Source organism: Chionomys nivalis, assembly GCF_950005125.1.
Source record: "Chionomys nivalis chromosome 23 unlocalized genomic scaffold, mChiNiv1.1 SUPER_23_unloc_1, whole genome shotgun sequence".
In the NCBI taxonomy this organism is placed as follows: domain Eukaryota; kingdom Metazoa; phylum Chordata; class Mammalia; order Rodentia; family Cricetidae; genus Chionomys; species Chionomys nivalis.
Genome location: NW_026646869.1, coordinates 1,733,061 through 1,752,060, shown reverse-complemented (window position 1 = coordinate 1,752,060; position 19,000 = coordinate 1,733,061). Strand labels below are relative to the sequence as shown.

General features: G+C 55.4%; 3 protein-coding genes across 9 annotated transcripts in view; 1 reads left to right on the top strand and 2 right to left on the bottom strand.

The window, feature by feature from the left end:
* The window catches only part of Fuz (fuzzy planar cell polarity protein), a 265,069-nt gene that overhangs the window by 131,751 nt on the left and 114,318 nt on the right, over positions 1-19,000 (bottom strand). The window lies entirely within an intron of this gene.
* Positions 128-4,751, bottom strand: Rras (RAS related). 2 transcript variants are annotated; one of them, XM_057760973.1, is made up of 6 exons: positions 4,549-4,751; positions 2,362-2,449; positions 2,180-2,282; positions 1,987-2,095; positions 1,391-1,509; positions 128-1,319 (listed from the first exon to the last, which is right to left on the bottom strand). In XM_057760973.1, exons 1-6 carry the CDS (start codon positions 4,699-4,701, stop codon positions 1,235-1,237), a joined length of 657 nt encoding a protein of 218 aa, XP_057616956.1. In that variant the 5' UTR covers positions 4,702-4,751; the 3' UTR covers positions 128-1,234. The 2 variants fall into 2 exon arrangements, with proteins under 2 accessions (XP_057616956.1, XP_057616957.1); XM_057760974.1 differs by lacking the exon at positions 4,549-4,751 and adding an exon at positions 4,323-4,339.
* Scaf1 (SR-related CTD associated factor 1) lies at positions 5,323-18,890 on the top strand. Of its 6 annotated transcripts, none has more exons than XM_057760926.1 (12): positions 6,811-7,012; positions 8,326-8,456; positions 8,975-9,088; positions 9,295-9,352; positions 9,791-9,888; positions 10,161-10,261; positions 10,502-10,617; positions 12,917-15,580; positions 16,202-16,284; positions 16,501-16,719; positions 18,223-18,351; positions 18,476-18,890. In XM_057760926.1, the coding sequence occupies exons 3-12, from the start codon at positions 8,981-8,983 to the stop codon at positions 18,665-18,667; spliced, it is 3,768 nt and encodes a 1,255-aa protein (XP_057616909.1). In that variant the 5' UTR covers positions 6,811-7,012; positions 8,326-8,456; positions 8,975-8,980; the 3' UTR covers positions 18,668-18,890. The 6 variants fall into 6 exon arrangements, with proteins under 6 accessions (XP_057616913.1, XP_057616910.1, XP_057616911.1 ...); XM_057760925.1 differs by having other exon boundaries at positions 8,203-8,456; XM_057760930.1 differs by lacking the exons at positions 6,811-7,012; positions 8,326-8,456 and adding an exon at positions 5,323-5,342.

Genomic DNA, 19,000 nt, shown 5'->3' with positions numbered 1-19,000 from the left:
TGTGTGTGTGTGTGTGTGTGTGTTAGGGTTACTATTGCTGTAATAAACATCACGACCAAAAGCAAATTTATGAGGAAACAGTTTGGCAAAAAAGAAAAAAAAATCCCACTTCCACATCTTTGAAGGAAGTCAGGACAGGATTCTGGAGGCAGCAGATGCAGAGGCCATGGAGGAGTGCTGCTTACTGGCTTGTTCGTCATCGCTTCCTCAGCCTGCTGTCTCATAAAACTGTGGACCAACATCCTAGGGTGGGCTTTCTTTCATCAGTCATTAAGAAATGCGCCACAGCTGGGAGGTGGTGGCATAATCCTTTAATCCTAGCACTCGGGAGGCAAACACAGGCAGAACTCGATGAGTTTGAGGCCAGCCTGTCTACAGCATGAGTTCCAGGACAGCCAGGGCTGCTACATAGAGAAAACCTGTCTCAAAAAACAAACAAAACATGTGCAATCGGCTTTCCTGCAGCTGGATCTCTTGGAGGCATTTTCTCAATTGGGATTCCCTCTTCTGACTTTAGCTTGTATCGAGTCGACAGGAAACTAGCCAGTACACGCTCGAGTGCCACCGCATTCTTATAAAGATAGGAGGACAATTGCAGGAGTTGATTTTTCTTTTCCTGTTCCTCCCCCCCTTATGGGTTCTGAGTTTTGAAACAGGAAGTCATGTTTGGTAGCAAGTACCTTTACCTGCTTGGTCATACAGCCAAATGGCCACTCCCACTTAGGAAAATAGAAAGAGCAGAGCGCAGAGGTGTGAGCCTTTAATCCCTGCACTTGAGGGGTAGAAGCAGGCAGATCTCTGAGTTTGAGGCTACCCTGATCTACAGAGTGAGTTTCAGGACAGCCAGGGCTACACAGAGAAACCCTATCTTGGGGGAAGAAATCTGGGCTGTGGATGCAGCTCAAAGGTTGAGAAGGAATGAGACCTCCAGCAACTCTGCATCCACTCAGTAAAAGGCATCTCCAGCTGTAGGCAGTGATGTTTATTTTTCTGAAAGATGGGACTTATATACAGCAGTGACAAGGAGCTCCTATCCCACCAGGGGCTTGGGTGGGGAAAGGAGGTATTGACAGAAGGCACTCAGTGGCCCTGGGAGGCCAGGAAGTGAAGGGCGAGGGTGTAGTGTGTCCTGGGAAACCCAAAGGAGACTGGGGCTCAGCTAGAGCCTCAGGCCACAAGAGTGTGAGGCAGCTGGTCCCGGGAGAGCTTGTGCAGGTCGCTGGGGGCTATCTGGCTACAGCAGGACGCAAGGGCAGCCCCCACCCTTCTTCCTGGGAGCAGTGGGTGGGCTAGGAGGAAGTTCTTGCTCCTGGTATTTCCTGTGGGAAGCAGTGTGTAAGTATGGGCTGGAGGGTTGAGGACCAGGAAGGCAGGAGAGGGGACTACTCACCGGACACTCCGGACCAGCTGCTCAAATGCCTCGTCGACGTTCAGACGCAGTTTGGCTGAGGCCTCAAAGTAAGCCATGTGGCGGGCAGCGCTGAAAGTGGAAGCTTCAGATCGGAGGACCTGGTAGGAGACAGGCACGGGACAAAGCAAGGAGTTGGGGTGGGGAGCTGACAGAAGCAAGGTGTGCTGGTTTTATTACCTGAGCAGGCTCAAGAAAGAAAGACCCAACAGGAGGCTACTGGAGAGTTGAAGCTATATCTAAGTGAGACTTCAGGAAGGCAGGGAAGAAGTTAAGGGTGCTCTTAGCTAGGAGAGGGGAACACACTGCAGCTGGAGTGCAGGAGCAAAGGATTATGTGATGGTCAGGACCGACCAGTGATGGAACCCCTGCCTAGAATCCCCCAGTGAGGGGAAGGGAGTAGCTAAGTAACTATGGCAGAGCACTTTCCAGAATCTCCCAATGAGTCCCTGGGGGTGTGGGTCGGTCGAAGTGAAATTTCTGACAGTGAAGGGACCAGGGACCCAGAGAAGGAGAGGTTTCCCGGAGAGAGCCTCCTAGGTCCAAATGGGGCCATCAAGGAAGGGGGCATCCCAAACCTGGCGCTGTGTCTCCAAATCTGCTTTGTTCCCAACCAGCACAATGGGGAAATCGTCGCGGTCCTTGACTCTGAGGATCTGAGTGAAGAGCTTGCCTACCTCATTGAAACTGCAAGAGAAGCAGGTAGTGTGAGGCCGCCTCAGGGAGGAACCTGCCCCGTGCTCAGCCAGGTCTCCCAGCATCTGCCCTCACCTCTGCCGGTCATTGATTGCAAACACCAGCAGGAAGCCGTTGCCAGCACGCATGTACTGCTCCCGCATGGCACCAAATTCCTCTTGACCTGCAGTGTCCAGGACTGCGGAGACAGGGAGAGGAATATGTGGGTCCCAGGTTGCCCAGTTACCTGCCTCCCATCCGAGCCCAGTCGTCCTTACTGTCCAGCCTCGCGGGGATGCCATCCACAGAGCAGATCTTTGTGTAGGAATCCTCAATGGTGGGGTCATAGTCAGACACGAAGTAGGACTGCGGGACAGAGAGGTCACTGTCACCAAAGCACTCTGTGACTCTGTGTGTGCATGCACGTGTGAGCCCTGTCCCTAGATCTTCCCTTCTGTCCCTCTCTGGGTCTGTCTCCTTTGGTCTCTGTCCCCACTCTTTCTCTGGGTCTCAGTATTTCTCTCTCTCCCTGTCTTCTCCTGAGTTTCTGTCTATCCATCTTTTCCTCTTTGTCTCTCTCCCTACTTTCTCTGCCCCCCCATGTACCTGTCTCCCCCACTGCTGCCTGTGTCTGTCTGTCTGTCTGTCCCATCTCTTTCCCTTTCCATCCCTCTGGGTCTCTGTCCTGCCTCTCTAGCGTTCCGATTCCATCTTTCTGGCTGACTGTCCCTAGTCACCAATGCCCGCCTGCATGACCTCTCAGCCCATTTTCTTCAGTATAAAGTGTCCTCTTCGCCATAATCCCCTTCGGCTGCGTCACGTTACGAATCACTCTCCCTCTGAGAGTCTCAGTTTCCTCTTTTGGAGAAGGAGGATGAAAGCACTGTACCATCTCAGTGTTTGATTTGCAGGAATTCTCTGCTCAACACTTCACACTTGCCTGGTGATAGTTAGCGATCAGCTTCTGAGAGCTCTTGTTCAAAGTAGCTGCCTATCCTGCCCATCTCTCTTCCCTTCCTCCCCATCTTTCTTCCCTCCTCCATAAGCAGACTCCAGCGTCTCCTCCCTGGGGAAAGTCTAGGTTCCAATCCTGCTTCGGAGAGGCGCCCCACCCTCAACCCGCCCCTCCCTTCCTGCCTGGGTCCTGCTGCCTTCAGTCAGGACTCCTGCCAACTTCGAGTTTGGCCCTGGGTGCCAAGTGCTCAAATTTGGGCTCTTCCTTCCCTTGTAGGCTTCTCAAAGGCATAGCTGGAGGCGCCTTGCGTGTGTGTCCACTACCCAGGAACCTCTAGTGCAGCAGTAAATGGACTCTCACTTTCCTAGTGTTGCCTTGGGAGGGGGAAGGGGGGGCACCCGTGGGAACTGGGTGGAGGTTTCCGGGGCTGGGCTGGATTTTCAGAACTTGGCTGCTGGGGTTGAAGGTGGCTTCCTCTCTAGAGACTGTTTGCTGAGGGCTGGGGCTGGAGGGGTGTAGGCGCAGAGCCTGGAAAGGATGCGGCTTGGTTTGTGTGGGGAGACGCTCAAGGATAGGCACAGGCTGGGGCATTCTTGGAGGGTAGGCTTACAATGTTGTGGAGACCTAGAGGTGCATTCAAGGGTCCTAAACCTTCCAAGTATCAGGTCTTTGGAGGTTGTGAAAAACCTGAGGGTTTTGTTTGTTTTTATTTTTGTTTTAACGTGGAGATGACTTGGGAGCTATCCAGAGTTACCGGAGGAGAGGGTGAGGGCAGGGCATTGGAATAGAGTGGAGAATTTAGGGTGGAGAAATGGTTGGTTTTTCTTGGGGGTGGGGCAGGAGGATGAGGGTCTACATTTAGCAGAATAGGGTACTGCCAGATATTGGTGTTTTCCAAGGCTAGTCATGTGGCAGAATCTTCCTAAGGTCTGAGGGGAAATCCTCTTCAAGCAGGGGTTACAGGGTGCCTTTCTTAGGACTGTGCAGACCCAGTAGAGTCCTAGAATCACGATCTTGGCAAAAATTTCCAAAGTCTGGTGGAGGTCCCTGAATAAAAGGACCAGGGTTCCAGCTGTGGAAAGTCAAAAGTCCTGAGCGCAGCTGCTGGACCAGTGGGGCTCTTGAGTGGCTAAGGGGTGAAGAAGCTGGGACTTCAGACAGACAGGGTTCTGGGGTCGGGGACTCAGGGAGTGCTTAGGATCTGAATGGAGCAATTGTTAGGAATTTAGGTACTCCCTGGAGATGAGCAGGGCCAGGTCCGCTGGAACAAGGGCTCTCAGGTACCGAGCTCTGGGAGGGTGATACGCCTCAGGACGTATTAGGAGAAGGCTCCCCCGCAGGAAGTGGGTGGAGGTCCTGGCACTTTGAGTAGCAACCTGCAGGCATCTTTTAGGATTAGAGACCCCTTTAGAAGAGTTTCAGTGATGGTTCTGGGAAAAGTAAAAGTTTCAGGGAACCCCCAACGGACTCAAATTCCTCGGGGACACCCTCCCCGGAGAGGGCCCACTACCTGGATGAACTGGATGGTCAGCGCGCTCTTGCCCACGCCGCCGCCGCCCACGACCACCAACTTGTGAGTCTCGCCGGGCGGGGGGTCCCTGGGTCCCGGCCCCCCGCCCCGGGGCCGCCCCCGCCCAGTCCCGGACGCCGCCCCGCTGCTCATGTCGCCTCCGCTGCTGCTGCTGCCGCTACCGCCTGGGGGAGTCGGGAGAGGCTAAGGGGTGGGTTATGCTAATGATACTGCATAAACATGAGCTCCCGTCTGTAGGACGCGCGTGTCCGGATGCTTCAGGAGGAGGCGAGGTCAGGGGAAGGGAGGAGCTATACTAATAAGGGTTGGGAAAACAAGTTTGCAAATAAGGGGAATTCCAAGAGGGGCGGGGATATGCTAATATGATCAGTGCGGGCCGGTAGCCCATCCACGCGCTCCCTCCAGGCATTCCGCCTTTGGGAGGAGCTATGCTAATAAAGCCCCATCTTCGGGCGAAAAGTTCTTTCGGGGCGGGGATATGCAAATGATATACTCGTCGTTTTTATCTAAGGACCACCCCTGAGCGTATTTCTGATAGGTGGGGCTCGTGGACTCCAGCTCAGGGCCGTATATAGGGTGCTCTTAGGAAGCACAGGTCTCGAAAAAGAAGCTCCGCCTCTTTTCTGAGATCGTCGCCAATCTCTGTGCCCCATCGTTGGTCTAGACGCTGGAGTCTTCGTCCGCCAAGGGACTCAGGCTTCCGGTTCCCCATGTCCCAGCCAAACGGAAGATAGTCTGGGAGAGGAGCTGGGGCCCTGGAGGGGAACAGCAGGGTAACGGGGCAGGACGGGCTGTGAGATCACCACATTCCTAATTCATGAGCCAGCTCATTCTAGTCGGGAAGTCCGAGGCCAGAAGGGCCTACAGTCAGGATTTCTGGGGTTTGGAGGAGGCAATTGGTGACTCAGACACCTGGTTCCTACCATTGCATCGAGTTGGAGACGTGCATTCCCGGGTCCTAGGGAGAACAGGCGTTCAGGAGGGGCTTTTTACTACCAGATTAGGTACTGGGGAAGCTGAGAGCCTGAACTCTTGAGGCTCGAGGATGGAGAGTCTGGGGGACTCAGAATTCTGGGTTCGAGGACATGAGTGCGCGCGGGGAGGGTTGCGGAGGAGTTTAGCACTTACGTTTGTGTAAGGTATAATATTGATGCCCTGAAAGGCCTAGGGAAGAGGATTGAGATTTCCGAGTCCCGGGGAGGAGGGAAATGAGTTTTCCCTCTTCTGTTCTAAGTCAGAGGACTCAGATTTCGGACCTAACTGTCCTGAGTAAGGGCGTTCTGGTCTGACGCCTTGCTTCTAAATTTAGTGGAGATTGTAAGTCAAGGCTATCCTTGACATTCTATAATGAACCTGTCTCAAAATAAAAAACAAAAAGAGGGCTATAGGTAATGCTCAACAATAGAGGGCTTGCCTAGCATGTAAGCGGGTCTAAATTTAACCTCCAGTACCCCCAAAATGAATCGTTTAAGCGAGGCACGGTGACGGATCACAGTCTGCAGCAAGTTCCAGGTCAGTCTGAGCTACATAGATACCTTCTCAAAAAACCTCCTTAGGACTTCGAGGGGGAAAAAGTTAGAAGGGTCTCATATTCGGAAATGCAGCATATGGGCGGGGGTAGCGTCCAGTTCACTTCAATTCCCAAGGATCTCAACATCGGAGCGCCTTTTGCACGTCACTTCCTGATCCGCCGCCCTTTTCCCCGCGCACGCAGGGCACTGTGGGGGGCCTCACCGCGCGCTCTTACAACCCCGCCCACTTCACCTTTCACCTCTACACTGTCCCCGCGTGATGGAGTTGACTCGCGGACTACGTCTCCCGGCGTACAGCGCGCGCACCCCGCCTCCACGCGTCGCTTTGATTTCTGGGAAACCGAGTCCGCCCTCCATTCAGCCGGCTTTCAGGAAATCTATTTGAGTACTTGAAATCCCAGCAACCTCCGCGGCAATTTGGCCCCACCCCTCCTCAGTTCGCGAGCCCCGCCCCAGTTCGCCCCGCCCCGCGCCTGGGCCGGAGCCGCAGCCCGAGCGGCGGGGTAAGATGGCGGCGGCGGTCCGGGCCGCGGGTCTCGGGCCTAGCGGGGTGGGCGGGGCGGAGTCGGGTCGCTAGTCGTCTCCGAGTGTCGCCAGTCCGCCACCGGGCCTGGAGAGCAAAAGGTGGCGGCCTCGGATCCGGCAGCGGAGACCAGAGCAGCCGCTGAGTGTGGGGCCTTCTTTGGGCCCGGGACGCGCCCGTGGGTACCAGGGGGCGTCTGTAGGGCCTGGGCCGCGCCTAGGTCAGCCCTCCAACACATTGCTGAACACGGACGTGTCTGCAGGCGCTGTAGATGGTTTTTATGTGCGACCGTAGGCTAGGGTCTGTTGAGAGGCTTTTGGGGCCATCTTGAGATCTTGGTGTGTGTCCCAGGAGTGAAGGGGTCTGCAGAACCACCTAGATCGCTGGGGTATGTCTGTTAGGGCTGGGAGTGTCTACCCGTGCCGGCCTCTGCATTCTGCTTTTCTACATGGATCTGGGACAATTTATGCGGCCTGGGAACTCTCTTCAAGGACTAGGAAGTGTTAAGGACCACCTGGAAGAAAGAGACATGTTCCCACTCAGGGAAAGGGAGGCAAGCATTGTGATGTGCCCAGTGGCACAAATGGGTCTCCAAGGTCTGGGAAGTGTTTGATGTGGGGTGACTCGGAGATGGGGGAAGGGGGGAAGGGGTGGGGCAGTTAGAGGGAATTGGAATCATCCAGGTGATTTTGATGTGATTGCAAGAATCCAGACTGTGTCTTGGAGCAAGTTCAAGTGCTTTGGGGGACTAGATAAGCGTGTAGAGAATAATACAACAGAAAGTGCTGGGCATTTTACCCAGCTCAAATATACTTGCCCTTCAGAAAGTAATTAAAATGAAAATGGCTTTAACCAAAAAAAAAAAGAAAATAAAAAGAAAGAGAACCCATGTTGTCCTCGGGCTGAGGAGTTAGAATCAGTACCTGGAGAGCTGAGGGTCTGTAGAGCTGTCTGGACTCATCTAGTGCAGTACTCTGCAACATGACCTTGGTAGGCAGGAGGAAATACGTCGTTGGGTGAGACTCAGTATGTGCCAGTATATGCATTTCACTAATATTACCCTAGTCCCGCGAACTGATGTTTCCATTTAAAACGTGGTCTTAAATGAGCTATCTGTGAATCACTAAATTACTCCCAGAACCTTGTAATTGAGGGACCACTGATCTCCCGTGGTCTGCGGCCAGGTGCTTTTGATAGAGTTTCTTGTATGTGACAGTCACTGCTCTGGACAGCATCTGTATCTCAGACACTGCTGGGGAGCAACCCCAAAGCTGGGCACTGTTGGTACACTGTGTAGGAAGGCCCGAGCATTAGCTTGGATATGGGAGAGGTATGGATGTGGGATTTAGGGAAGAAGCTGGAACTGAGAGGCTGACTGGATGTGGAGGCCTGGGCATAGTTTCATAGGACTGGGTCCAGGGCTTAGGTCTTTTCCTTGCAGGTGCACAGCCAGGGAAGCCTGCTGAGACAAAAAGGGGGAACCTGGTCTAAGGGCTAATGATACAATTATTCTAATGTGTATCCAGCCGTTGTATGTGCAAATGAGTGTAATAGATGCTACTATTTTGCCATTTTCAGATAAGCACACAGTTTGATTAGAGAGCCCAGAGCTTCTAGGAATTCCAAGATTAGGTGTGTTCAGAGTCACAGGTTTGACAGCTGTGGGGAGGCTTACAGCTGTGATGTCCATATTTTCTGAAGCCTCAATCAAGACATCCACCAGTCTGAAGGATGCTCTTTCAACCACCTGACTGGGCACTCAAAGCTCAGAATTCCCGTGACATCACCGAGGCTTTGGCCATGCTTCCACAGGACAGGCAGCTGGGTGATAGGCAAGTGTCCCGACGGGGCTGGGAGGACAGCATGCCTTTCCGAAACTTGGCGTTTTTGTTTTAAAAGCAGTGTGGCGGTTGTGTAAACCATACTATCATAGTTGTATTTCATGCCTATAAATGAGACTCTGGTTCCTCACCATGGAGGACGATGGGTGCTGTGTGAAGCTGTGCTACTGTTCCATGTCAGCGCGGTCCTCGTTGTGGGGAAGGTGGGTCTCTGAGACCTAAAGTCAGGGTTGAGTTTGCATCTCATTGGGTCGGGGAATTTGAGTTTTGACTAGGAGCCTTTGTGGGCAGTGGAGGGCTAGATGTTAGAGCTTGTGGCAGAGGATCCTGCCATTGACAGGGAAGGCAGCTGAAGTCCAGAAGGATGAGAATGGCTCTAGTCCCTGCAGGTCAGCGTGGGACCAAGTCCGAGGTCCTCAGGAGTTGGTGGGAGTGAGGGGCACTAAAGGAGGTGCACAGAAGCCCCCGAGGGCTTGCTTTACTTCTGCTCCGTCCTCCCTCAACCCCAGGTGACCATGGAGGAGGAAGATGAGTCTCGAGGTAAAACAGAGGAGTCGGGAGAGGATCGAGGAGATGGTCCACCTGACAGAGATTCTGCCCTTTTTCCTTCTGCCTTTATCCTGGTAAGACAGCTGGGGGCAGCGGGGCATGGGGGCCTGTGTTCCCATTTCTTGGCATAGGGGCTGAGGGTTTGGGACCTGGAAGAAATGGAGCCCTAAGTGGCCTTAGCCTGTGGCCTGGCTGTGGGGTTTCTTGAACGTTCTTCCAAATAGCAGAGGTTCCAGTCTCTTACCTGATATCCCTGATTTTTAACTCCCCCCCTTTGCAGCGGGCCATTCAGCAGGCTGTGGGGAGTGCCCTGCAGGGGGACCTGCCTAATGAGAAAGGTAGGCACTCTAGTCCTTTCCAGCTTAGCCTCCTTCCTGAGGCTTCACAAGGGCTACACTTGTGCTAGGGTCAGGGGTGTCCGGGGGACTGCGTGCGGCTGGAGGGAAGCCTAACTGGCAGGGGCCAGCAGACCTGCCGCACAGGGGATGGCTTTGGGGCTGGTGAGAGGCTGTGAGCAGGGCAGTAGGACACTTTTGGGAGGCAGGAGACGTCTAGACCCAGGGCTGGGCAGGGCTCAGAGGCCAAGCTGAGACATCTCTTTCAGTAACCCAGTGGATGTGAACTCAACCCAGATTGAGTTGGGGGAGCTCAGGGTCCTTCTCTAACTGGGAGGGGGTAGGTCCTTGTGCAGCCAACATGGTCTGGTCCCGCTCACCCGGCTGCTGTGCTCTGCAAAGCCTCATGTTAAGTCCCACGTTACTGCAATATTTATCCAGATGGCTCTCGGTGTCGTGGCCTTCGATGGAGGCGCTGCTGCCGCAGTCCACGATCAGAGCCTCGTTCACAGGAGTCAGGGGGTGCTGACACAGCCACTGTGAGTAAGGGTGTCCATGACCCTTCATCCTGGGGCCTGCAAGACAAAGGAACTGGGCATCTGTACCCTTGGGTCTGGAGTAACTCTAATGGGAGTCATTAGAGTCTGGGAACCAGATCCCTGACTGAGCTGCTTCCAGAGACCATCAAGGGTGGCCCTTGGTGGATCCCTGAATGTCCTTGGAGCAAGTTGGTGGGTTTCTGCGAGGCTAGAACTAGGAAGGTTCTCCATGTGAGTGCTAACAGAACAGAACCCAGCTTGGTCCCTTTTAGGTATTGGACACAGCTGCAGACAGCTTTCTTGTGGGGCTGGTGAACATCCTGGATCCCCCCGATACCTGGGTCCCCAGCCGCCTGGACCTGCGACCTGGCGAGTAAGAACCTGGGCAGCTATCAGGGCGGTGGTGGCGCACGCCTTTAATCCCAGCACTCGGGAGGCAGAGGCAGGCGGATCTCTGTGAGTTCCAGGCCAGCCTGGTCTACAGAGCAAGTTCTAGGACAGGCTCCAAAGCCACAGAGAAACCCTGTAAAGCGCCTGGGCAGCTAGAGGTGGGGGTGGCTCTAACCTGAGAGCTGGGACACTGCTGGGGCTCACCATTTCTTCTGCTTTGCAGAAGTGAAGACGTGCTTGAGCTGGTGGCTGAGGTCCGCATCGGTAACAGGGACCCCATGCCTCTGCCTGTGCCCAGCCTTCTGCCCCGCCTCAGGGCCTGGAGGACAGGAAAAACAGGTACACGGGCTGCAGTGTGATGGGTGGGTGGTCTTGTAGGAGCTGTGTGGAAATTATTTGCTAATGGTGCTCTGTCCTGTGGGGGTCTCGCACATGTTCAGCAGCATTCTCCCACAAAGCTAAGCCTAGCCTCAGTTAAGCTATTTGTAGTGAAGGCAGCAGGGATGGTTATGACGTTAGGTACAAGTTAATGCATATACTTGTATAAAGAATGCACGGGGGGGGGTCATGTAGGAGCATTGAGCATACTGGATACCAGATGTCAGAGCTGACTGATAGTGTCTTTGAGTTGGGGACTCATCTTCTAGGAAGGGGATCCTCACCAGCTTGCGTCTGAAGGGAAAGCTCTGGCTTTGACATTGTGATTCTGTGCTGTGGTTGTGCAGGGTAGTGTCTGCTTCCTTTTGTGCTCCTGGTCGGTGCCCAGTGACCTCAGCGCACATCAGCTCCAGGGACACTGGCGTTCGTTGAACACCTAAGGTTGTTCTGACTCAGGCTCCACCAGGGCCTTTGTTTTTGTGCTGCTGGTGGTGTCTGTGTGTGCATTTATAAGTGGAGTAGAGAGAAAGACCCTCGCTCAGGTTGAGTCTTTGGCAGCGATGAGTCCCAGTGCCTTAAAGAGCACGACTGTGACCCCACTGAGGCACAGGGGACATGTGTCTCCCTTAAAGAGCATGACTTGTGACCCCACTGAGGCAGGTCACAGTCCCCCTGTCACCTTTCTTCCTCCCTGAGGCACAGGGGACATGTGTCTCCCTGACTCCAGAGGCTGCAGAGAATGAGCTTGCCAACATCCTGTTCGCACAGACGAGTGTCTGGATTTGACCCTGACTGCAGTATATATGGAACTCTAAATTAGGTTGCGATTTTGTCGTTTGTTGGTTTGTTTTTCTGAGGTGGGGTCTTGCACTGTGACCCAGGCTGGCGTGGACTTGTAGCTGTCCTGCCTTCCCCTCCCATGTGCTGGGATTAGTCTTGGAACACCGCCATTTGTGGTTATGGTTTTTAAAAACTCTTGGAATTGGGGTCTTTTATGTTGCTAAGACTGTTCACAGGCTCTGGGCTCAGACACTCCTGCTTCAGCCTTTGGGATTTAGCACTGTGGTTTTACACCATTCAGAGTTCTTTTTAGGTTAGTTTTGGTTTGATTTTGGGTTTTTCTAGATAGGGTTTCACTGTGTCACAGCCCTGGCTGTCATGGAACTCAGGCCATAGTCTAGGCTGACCTTGAACTCACGGAGATCCACCTACCTCTGCCTCTAGTGTGCTGGGATTAAAGGTGTGCACCAGATTTTTTTTTTTTTTTTTTTTTTTGGTTTTTCGAGCCAGGGTTTCTCTGTGGCTTTGGAGCCTGTCCTGGAACTAGCTCTTGTAGACCAGGCTGGTCTCGAACTCACAGAGATCCGCCTGCCTCTGCCTCCCGAGTGCTGGGATTAAAGGCGTGCGCCACCACGCCCGGCCACCAGATTCTTTTCATAGAAGGATCCAAAGCAGACAGGTTGAGCTAGAGGCCTGTAGTCACATGACTAGAGAGTGTGACCCAGGTCTCTGTGATCCAAAGCAGACGACTAGAGAGAGCTGTGACCTGGGTCTCTGTCCTCAGAGGGCTGTGCTGGGTGAAGTCTTGGTTTCCATGCTTAGGTACATCATGAGTCTGGGCCCAGCCTTTGCTCCTGTGTACCCATGGTGCAGTGTGTGTTAGGGCCAAACTAAGGAGGCATGCAGAGCCTGGCCTGTGAGAAGGGCAAGTATTCCCTCATGTCCCTGTGGGCGTGGCTCTTGTTTCCTAGCCATTGGGGCCAAAAACTTGGAAGGACTCTCTTGTCTTGACAGGCCTCCAGCTCTGCCATTTCATGATCTAAGCTGCCTCCTATTCACAAAGCAGATTCAATTCATGTAGGAGGCAGCTGGCTCTTCTGTCCTGTGGGGACATCACTGCCATTGGTCAAGGCAGATTTTTGGCTTTAGGGCCAGTTTGTGGTGTGCGATATTACTAGGTGGGTGCACCTTCTGGGCCCATTTTCTGCTGTGTTGGATGTCCTCACACATGCACTGCATACCCCAGTCTCCGACTTCACTGACCAGCCTCCCCACTCCTTAATTCTATGGATAAAGAGGCCCGTTCTGCCTCCCTTGTTTCCTGTTTTGCTCAAGGTCTTGGAGGGCATATAGGAAGCCTAGATTAGGGTCTGAGGAGGGTCAGGATGGGGTCAAGTCGGGGTTAGGGGGTGGAGGTATTGGTGGCACTGGCCTGCCTGCAGGGAGTCCCTGACTGTGACTGTCTGCCCTGTCTCTGCAGTGTCTCCACAGTCTCACGCCTCTCGGCCTGCCTGTGCCCGCCACCTCCTCACCTTGGGCACAGGAGATGGAGGGCCTGCCCCTCCACCTGCTCCCTCCTCTGCCTCATCCTCGCCTTCCCCTTCCCCATCCTCGTCTTCCCCTTCTCCCCCTCCTCCTCCTCCACCCCCTCCAGCTCTTCCTGCCCCCCGATTCGACATCTATGACCCCTTCCACCCCACCGACGAGGCCTACTCCCCACCGCCAGCCCCGGAGCAAAAATACGACCCCTTCGAGCCCACAGGCTCCAACCCTAGCTCATCAGCAGGGAGCCCCTCACCAGAAGAGGAAGAGGAGGAGGAAGAGGAAGAGGAGGGCCTGTCACAGAGCATCAGCCGCATCTCAGAGACCCTGGCGGGCATCTATGATGACAACAGCTTGAGCCAGGACTTCCCAGGTGACGAGAGCCCCCGCCCGGAGCCCCCGCCCCCGCAGACGCTGGGAGCCCCAGGGACGCCACCTCAGGTGGACTCCACACGGGCTGAAGGAGCCCCGCGCCGTAGGGTCTTCGTGGTGGGACCTGAGGCTGAAGCCTGTCTTGAGGGCAAGGTGTCGGTGGAAGTAGTGACAGCTGGTGGGCCAGTGCTGCCGCTGCCACCACTGCCCCCGACTGACCCCGAGATCGAGGAAGGAGAGATTGTGCAGCCCGAGGAGGAGCCCAGGGTTGCAGTGTCACTGTTCCGAGCTGGGCGTTCTCGGCAGCCTCCTGCCTCGGTAGCCACCCTTGCTTCTTCAGTGGCTACTCCCACTGCGCCCCCAGCCTCTGCGCCACGTGCCCCTGAGGGCGATGATTTCCTGTCTCTGCATGCTGACTCTGATGGTGAGGGCGCACTGCAGGTAGACCTGGGTGAGCCACCCGCACCTCCGGCTGCAGACTCACGCTGGGGCGGCCTGGACCTGCGCCGCAAAATCCTAACTCAGCGGCGTGAGCGCTACCGCCAGCGCTCTGCCTCGCCAGGCCCACCGCCTGCACGCAAGAAGGCGCGACGAGAGCGGCAGCGCAGTGGGGACCCAGCCCCACCTGACTCACCAGCTTGGGATGCCAAGAAGCATCGCTCACGGGAGCGAAAGGTCAGTTCTCACACTGCTGCCCGCCGTCGCTCACGTTCACGGTCCCGTTCCCGCCGCCGATCTCGCTCCCGCAGCGCTGACCGCAGACGCGGGAGCCACCGCTCACGCTCCCGGGAGAAGCGCAGGCGCAGAAGGCGCTCAGCATCACCACCCCCAGCAGCATCATCCTCTTCGTCCTCGAGGCGTGAGCGGCACCGCGGCAAGCGCCGGGAGGGTGGCAAGAAGAAGAAAAAGCGATCGCGCTCGCGGGCCGAGAAGCGCGCGGGGGATGTCGAGAAGCTGCCCGCACCTGTGCCTCCCTCAGGCTCTGACCGTGACAGCCGGCGCCGTGGGGCTGTGCCACCCTCTATCCAGGACCTCACGGACCATGACCTGTTTGCCATCAAACGGACCATCACAGTGGGCCGCCCTGAGAAGGCTGAACCCCGTGCACCTTCGCCAGTACCTGCTGTGTCCCCAAAGCGAGAGGTCCTATATGACTCTGAGGGTCTGAGTGCAGATGAGCGGGGTGGCAAGAGTGACAAGGACCGGAGGCGTTCAGGGGCTGCATCCTCATCCTCATCCTCAAGGGAAAAAGGGTCTCGACGGAAGGCTCTTGATGGGGGGGACCGGGGCCGAGATAGGGACAGGTCATCCAAGAAGACGCGGCCACCTAAGGACTCAGCACCTGGCTCGGGGCCGCTACCCAAGGCCCCGCTAAGCAGCGGCTCCTCCTCCTCATCATCATCCTGCTCCTCCCGAAAGGTGAAACTGCAGTCCAAGGTGGCCGTGCTCATCCGAGAGGGTGTCAGCAGTACCACACCTGCCAAGGATTCCTCGTCCTCTGGCCTGGGCTCCATCGGGGTCAAGTTCAGCCGAGACCGGGAAAGCCGCTCACCCTTCCTCAAGCCGGATGAGCGAGCTCCTGCAGAGGTGGCTAAGGTGGCCCCAGGCAGCACCAAGCCCAAAAAGACCAAGGCCAAGGCCAAAGCTGGGGCCAAGAAAGCAAAGGGGACCAAGGGAAAGACCAAGCCATCAAAGACCAGGAAGAAGGTCCGCAGTGGGGGCAGTAGCACGGCCAGTGGCGGGCCTGGTTCACTGAAGAAGTCCAAGGCCGACAGCTGCAGCCAGGCAGCCAGTGCCAAGGGGACAGAGGAGACGTCATGGTCTGGGGAGGAGCGGACCACCAAGGCCCCCAGTACCCCACCACCTAAGGTAGCCCCACCTCCACCTGCACTCACCCCAGATTCACAGACTGTGGACAGCAGCTGCAAGACCCCTGAAGTCTCCTTCCTCCCAGAGGAAGCCAGTGAGGACACTGGGGTCCAAGTAGGGGCAGAGGAGGAGGAAGAAGAGGAGGAGGAAGAGGAGGAGGAGCAGCAGCCTGCAACTACCACAGCCACCAGCACCGCTGCAGCTGCCCCAAGTACTGCTCCCAGTGCGGGGTCTACAGCTGGAGACTCTGGTGCGGAGGATGGACCAGCTGCTAGGGTCTCACAGCTGCCCACGCTACCCCCACCCATGCCCTGGAACCTGCCTGCTGGTGTGGACTGCACGACCAGTGGTGTCCTGGCCTGTGAGTCTTCTGAAATGAGGGGAGGGAAGGGTGATGGCATAGAAGGATGGGGCATGGAAGGGATGGGGATGGGGGGATAGAAGGGATGGGGTTGGGGGGGTGGAAGGTATGGGGGATAGAAGGGATAGGGGATGGAAGGGATGGGGGATAGAAGGGATGGGGTTGGGGGGGTGGAAGGGATGGGGGATGGAAGGGATGGGGATGGGGGATGGAACGGATGGCGGATGGAACAGGGCAGGGTCTAGTCCAGTCTTGGATGTACAGGGGGCAGATGGAACAGAAGTATGTAGTGGTTACCCCAGAATGGAATGCTTGATCAGCATGCTGTCCTCCTACTAGGTGGGGGATAGCTGGGGCTTGGGTGGGTCAGGAAGCAGGCGTTACTCTAACCAGCTCCTCTTCATATCCTGGCCCTCCTAGCCTCTGCACACATACCCCTTGTGTCAGAACATTGGGCGTCTGTAGTGATTCTCAGTAGAGGAGATCCTTTTGTTTTTTCTCTGTTCCTAACTGAGGTTTTCTAGTCCTGGGATCAAGACAGGGAGGGACCTGGCAGTATCAGGGTTAGACGAGGTTTGCTGCCCACCCTGACATCAATCATCTCACTTCTGTCCATTGCAGTGACTGCACTGCTGTTCAAGATGGAAGAAGCCAACCTGGCCAGCCGAGCAAAGGCCCAGGAGCTGATCCAGGCCACCAACCAGGTGGGCTCCCATGGGGAAGAGTCCCCACAGCCCCTTCTTTTGTCCATTGCCTCGGGGTAGGAGAGGAACTACAACTCCCAGCAGGCCTTAGGGCAAGGTATTGGCCGGAAGAGGAGCCTTTTGCTCTCTAACATTGGGAAATTTGAGGGAACAGAGGGGGTACAAAGCCTCCTCTTCCCTTCTACCTTCCTTGGCTCATCATACTCTCTTTCACAGATCCTCAGCCATCGGAAGCCACCCTCCACTCTGGGGGTGACCCCAGCTCCTGTACCCACTTCTTTGGGCCTGCCCCCAGGCCCTTCCAGCTACCTGCTTCCTGGTAGCCTCCCCATAGGGGGCTGTGGCTCTACCCCTCCTACCCCCACTGGGCTAGCCCCTGCATCTGACAAGAGAGAGGGCAGCAGCAGCTCAGAGGGACGTGGGGACACTGACAAGGTGAGATGAATTTGGAGCATCAGAGGGCTGGCTGAGTGGGGCAGGGTGCTGAGCGTTTACAGCAGAAAACCAGAGTAGTGCAGCTCATAGTGAGTGCTTCCCTGCAAGGAGCACAGGGTTTCATCCTCAATTCCAGATAAAAAGAACTAATGTATGAAAGAATTAAAAACATTTATAGTTTATATATGTATGTATGTGTTTATAAATAGCCGTTTAATGTACCTCTCGGTTGCTTTATGTAACTGGGAGATACCAGTTTCTTAAAAGTCAAGCACTTCGGGCTGAGCTGGTCGTACAGACTCAGGCCTGTAGCCCTAGCATTTGTGAAGGCTCAGAGGCAAGGGAGATGGTGATGAGGCCATCCCTGGCTGGAGTGAGGAACTGCAGGCACAGAGAGGAACAGTGGTTTTTGGCTGCTACCACTGGGCCGTGGACTGCTTTCTTTAAGTCCTGTCTGGATGGATTTGCCTGGTCATGGTCCTGACACCACTGTCTGAAGGCACTAACCACTGCTGTGCCTCCCACTGGCTGAACAGGCTTGTGGTGGAAACAGATGGCTTCAGCTCACCTAGCCCCTGGTTTGTGAACATTACCATGCCGTGCCAGCTAGGCTTGTAGGACTTTTCTGTGCTGTTTGTATTCTCTTGGCAAGTGTGAGGTGTGGTGTAGCATGCAGCCCCTCTTCCGTGTTACTTGAGAATCTCATGGCCCACAGAACTGAAACTGAGTCTCCCTATAGCTGGGACGCATGTGTCCCTGGTCCCTAAGCAGGTGTATTATAGTGCCTGCCCTCCCCAGGGTCCATTGCTTACTCATCTTGCTGTGGGCCCAGGCCCACCCGTGTCTGGCTTCCACACACGTGTTTTGGGAAAGCAGTTCTACCTGTGGTCGTGGGCACTGGGCTTTCCCAGGAAGCTCAGCCTCCCAGCATAGCTTCCCTTGATGGTGGTGTCCCATTTTCCATGAGTCACAGGATCTAGTTCCCCGGCGGTGGAAGACTGGGCCCCTGTGATGCTGTCTACCTTAGCAGCTTGAGCCACCTGGGCTTGATCGCTCAGCCCCTCCTGTGCTTCTGCCAGAGCTCAGGCAACCTGGACCAGAGCAGAGTGTGAGCAGCCAAGCTGGGTATCTCTGTTACTTAGCCTGTAAGGTCTGCTTAGGGATAGTTGTGACCAGCTGTGTGTGGGATACACACCGCTTGAGGCTGAGGCAAGAGATTTAAAAGCTGAGGGCAAGAATGGGCAACTTAGAGACACTACTAGTAAACAAGCTGGGCCGGGTGGTAGAGCACCAGCAACCCCAAGCTCTCAGTTCCAGCACTGATAAAGAAACAGTAGTGTCTGACTATCTTCCAGCAAATGCTGGGCCTGGCTAGGCCAGGGTGGCCCAGGGTCTGGCCTAGGGTAACTGCAGAAAGGGGAGCACAGGACAGGCCAGGGTGAGGGCACTGCAGGTCCTCCTTACTTGCTTGCTCTTTTACTGTGCTTGTCTCACCCCCACCAGTATCTGAAGAAGCTGCACACACAGGAACGGGCAGTGGAAGAGGTGAAATTGGCCATCAAACCATACTACCAGAAGAAAGACATCACCAAGGAGGAGTACAAGGACATCCTGAGGAAGGCTGTCCACAAGGTGGGGCAGAGGGACTGTGGGGATGGGAACCTGGTACTGGAGAGGGGCATAGGGTAGGCCAAGTCATTGAATCAAGTGAGGGTGCCCTGGGGCTGGCAGGAATTCAGTTGTTCTGGCTCTGCAGATCTGCCACAGCAAAAGCGGGGAGATCAATCCTGTCAAGGTGAGCAACCTGGTGAGGGCCTACGTTCAGCGCTACCGCTACTTCCGCAAGCATGGTCGCAAGCCGGGGGACCCCCCAGGACCCCCTCGGCCACCCAAGGAGCCAGGGCCCCCAGACAAGGGTGGCCCTGGCCTGCCCCTGCCCCCTCTCTGAGACTTCATACCCTGTTCCTGCGCCTCTGAGATTCTGGACATATTTATGGCTCCACTTCCCCACCACACCCCCCACAGTGGGATGATGGGGTCACTGTGAGGAAGAGGAGAGCCCCCCCCACCCAGCCCTGCCCCTGCCCGTTATCCTGGCCCCTTAGCCTACTCCCATGGTCTCGGCCCTTCTGTCATGCCCCCTCCACTTTCATTAAAGATTTCATGAAATAGAGATGGGTCTATGTAGTGGTACACGCTTGAAGCAGGCTGATCTCAGGCTGTTCAGGGATAGCCCGGGCTTAGAGAAAGATTCTCTTTTTATTTATTTTTTTTTTTTTAA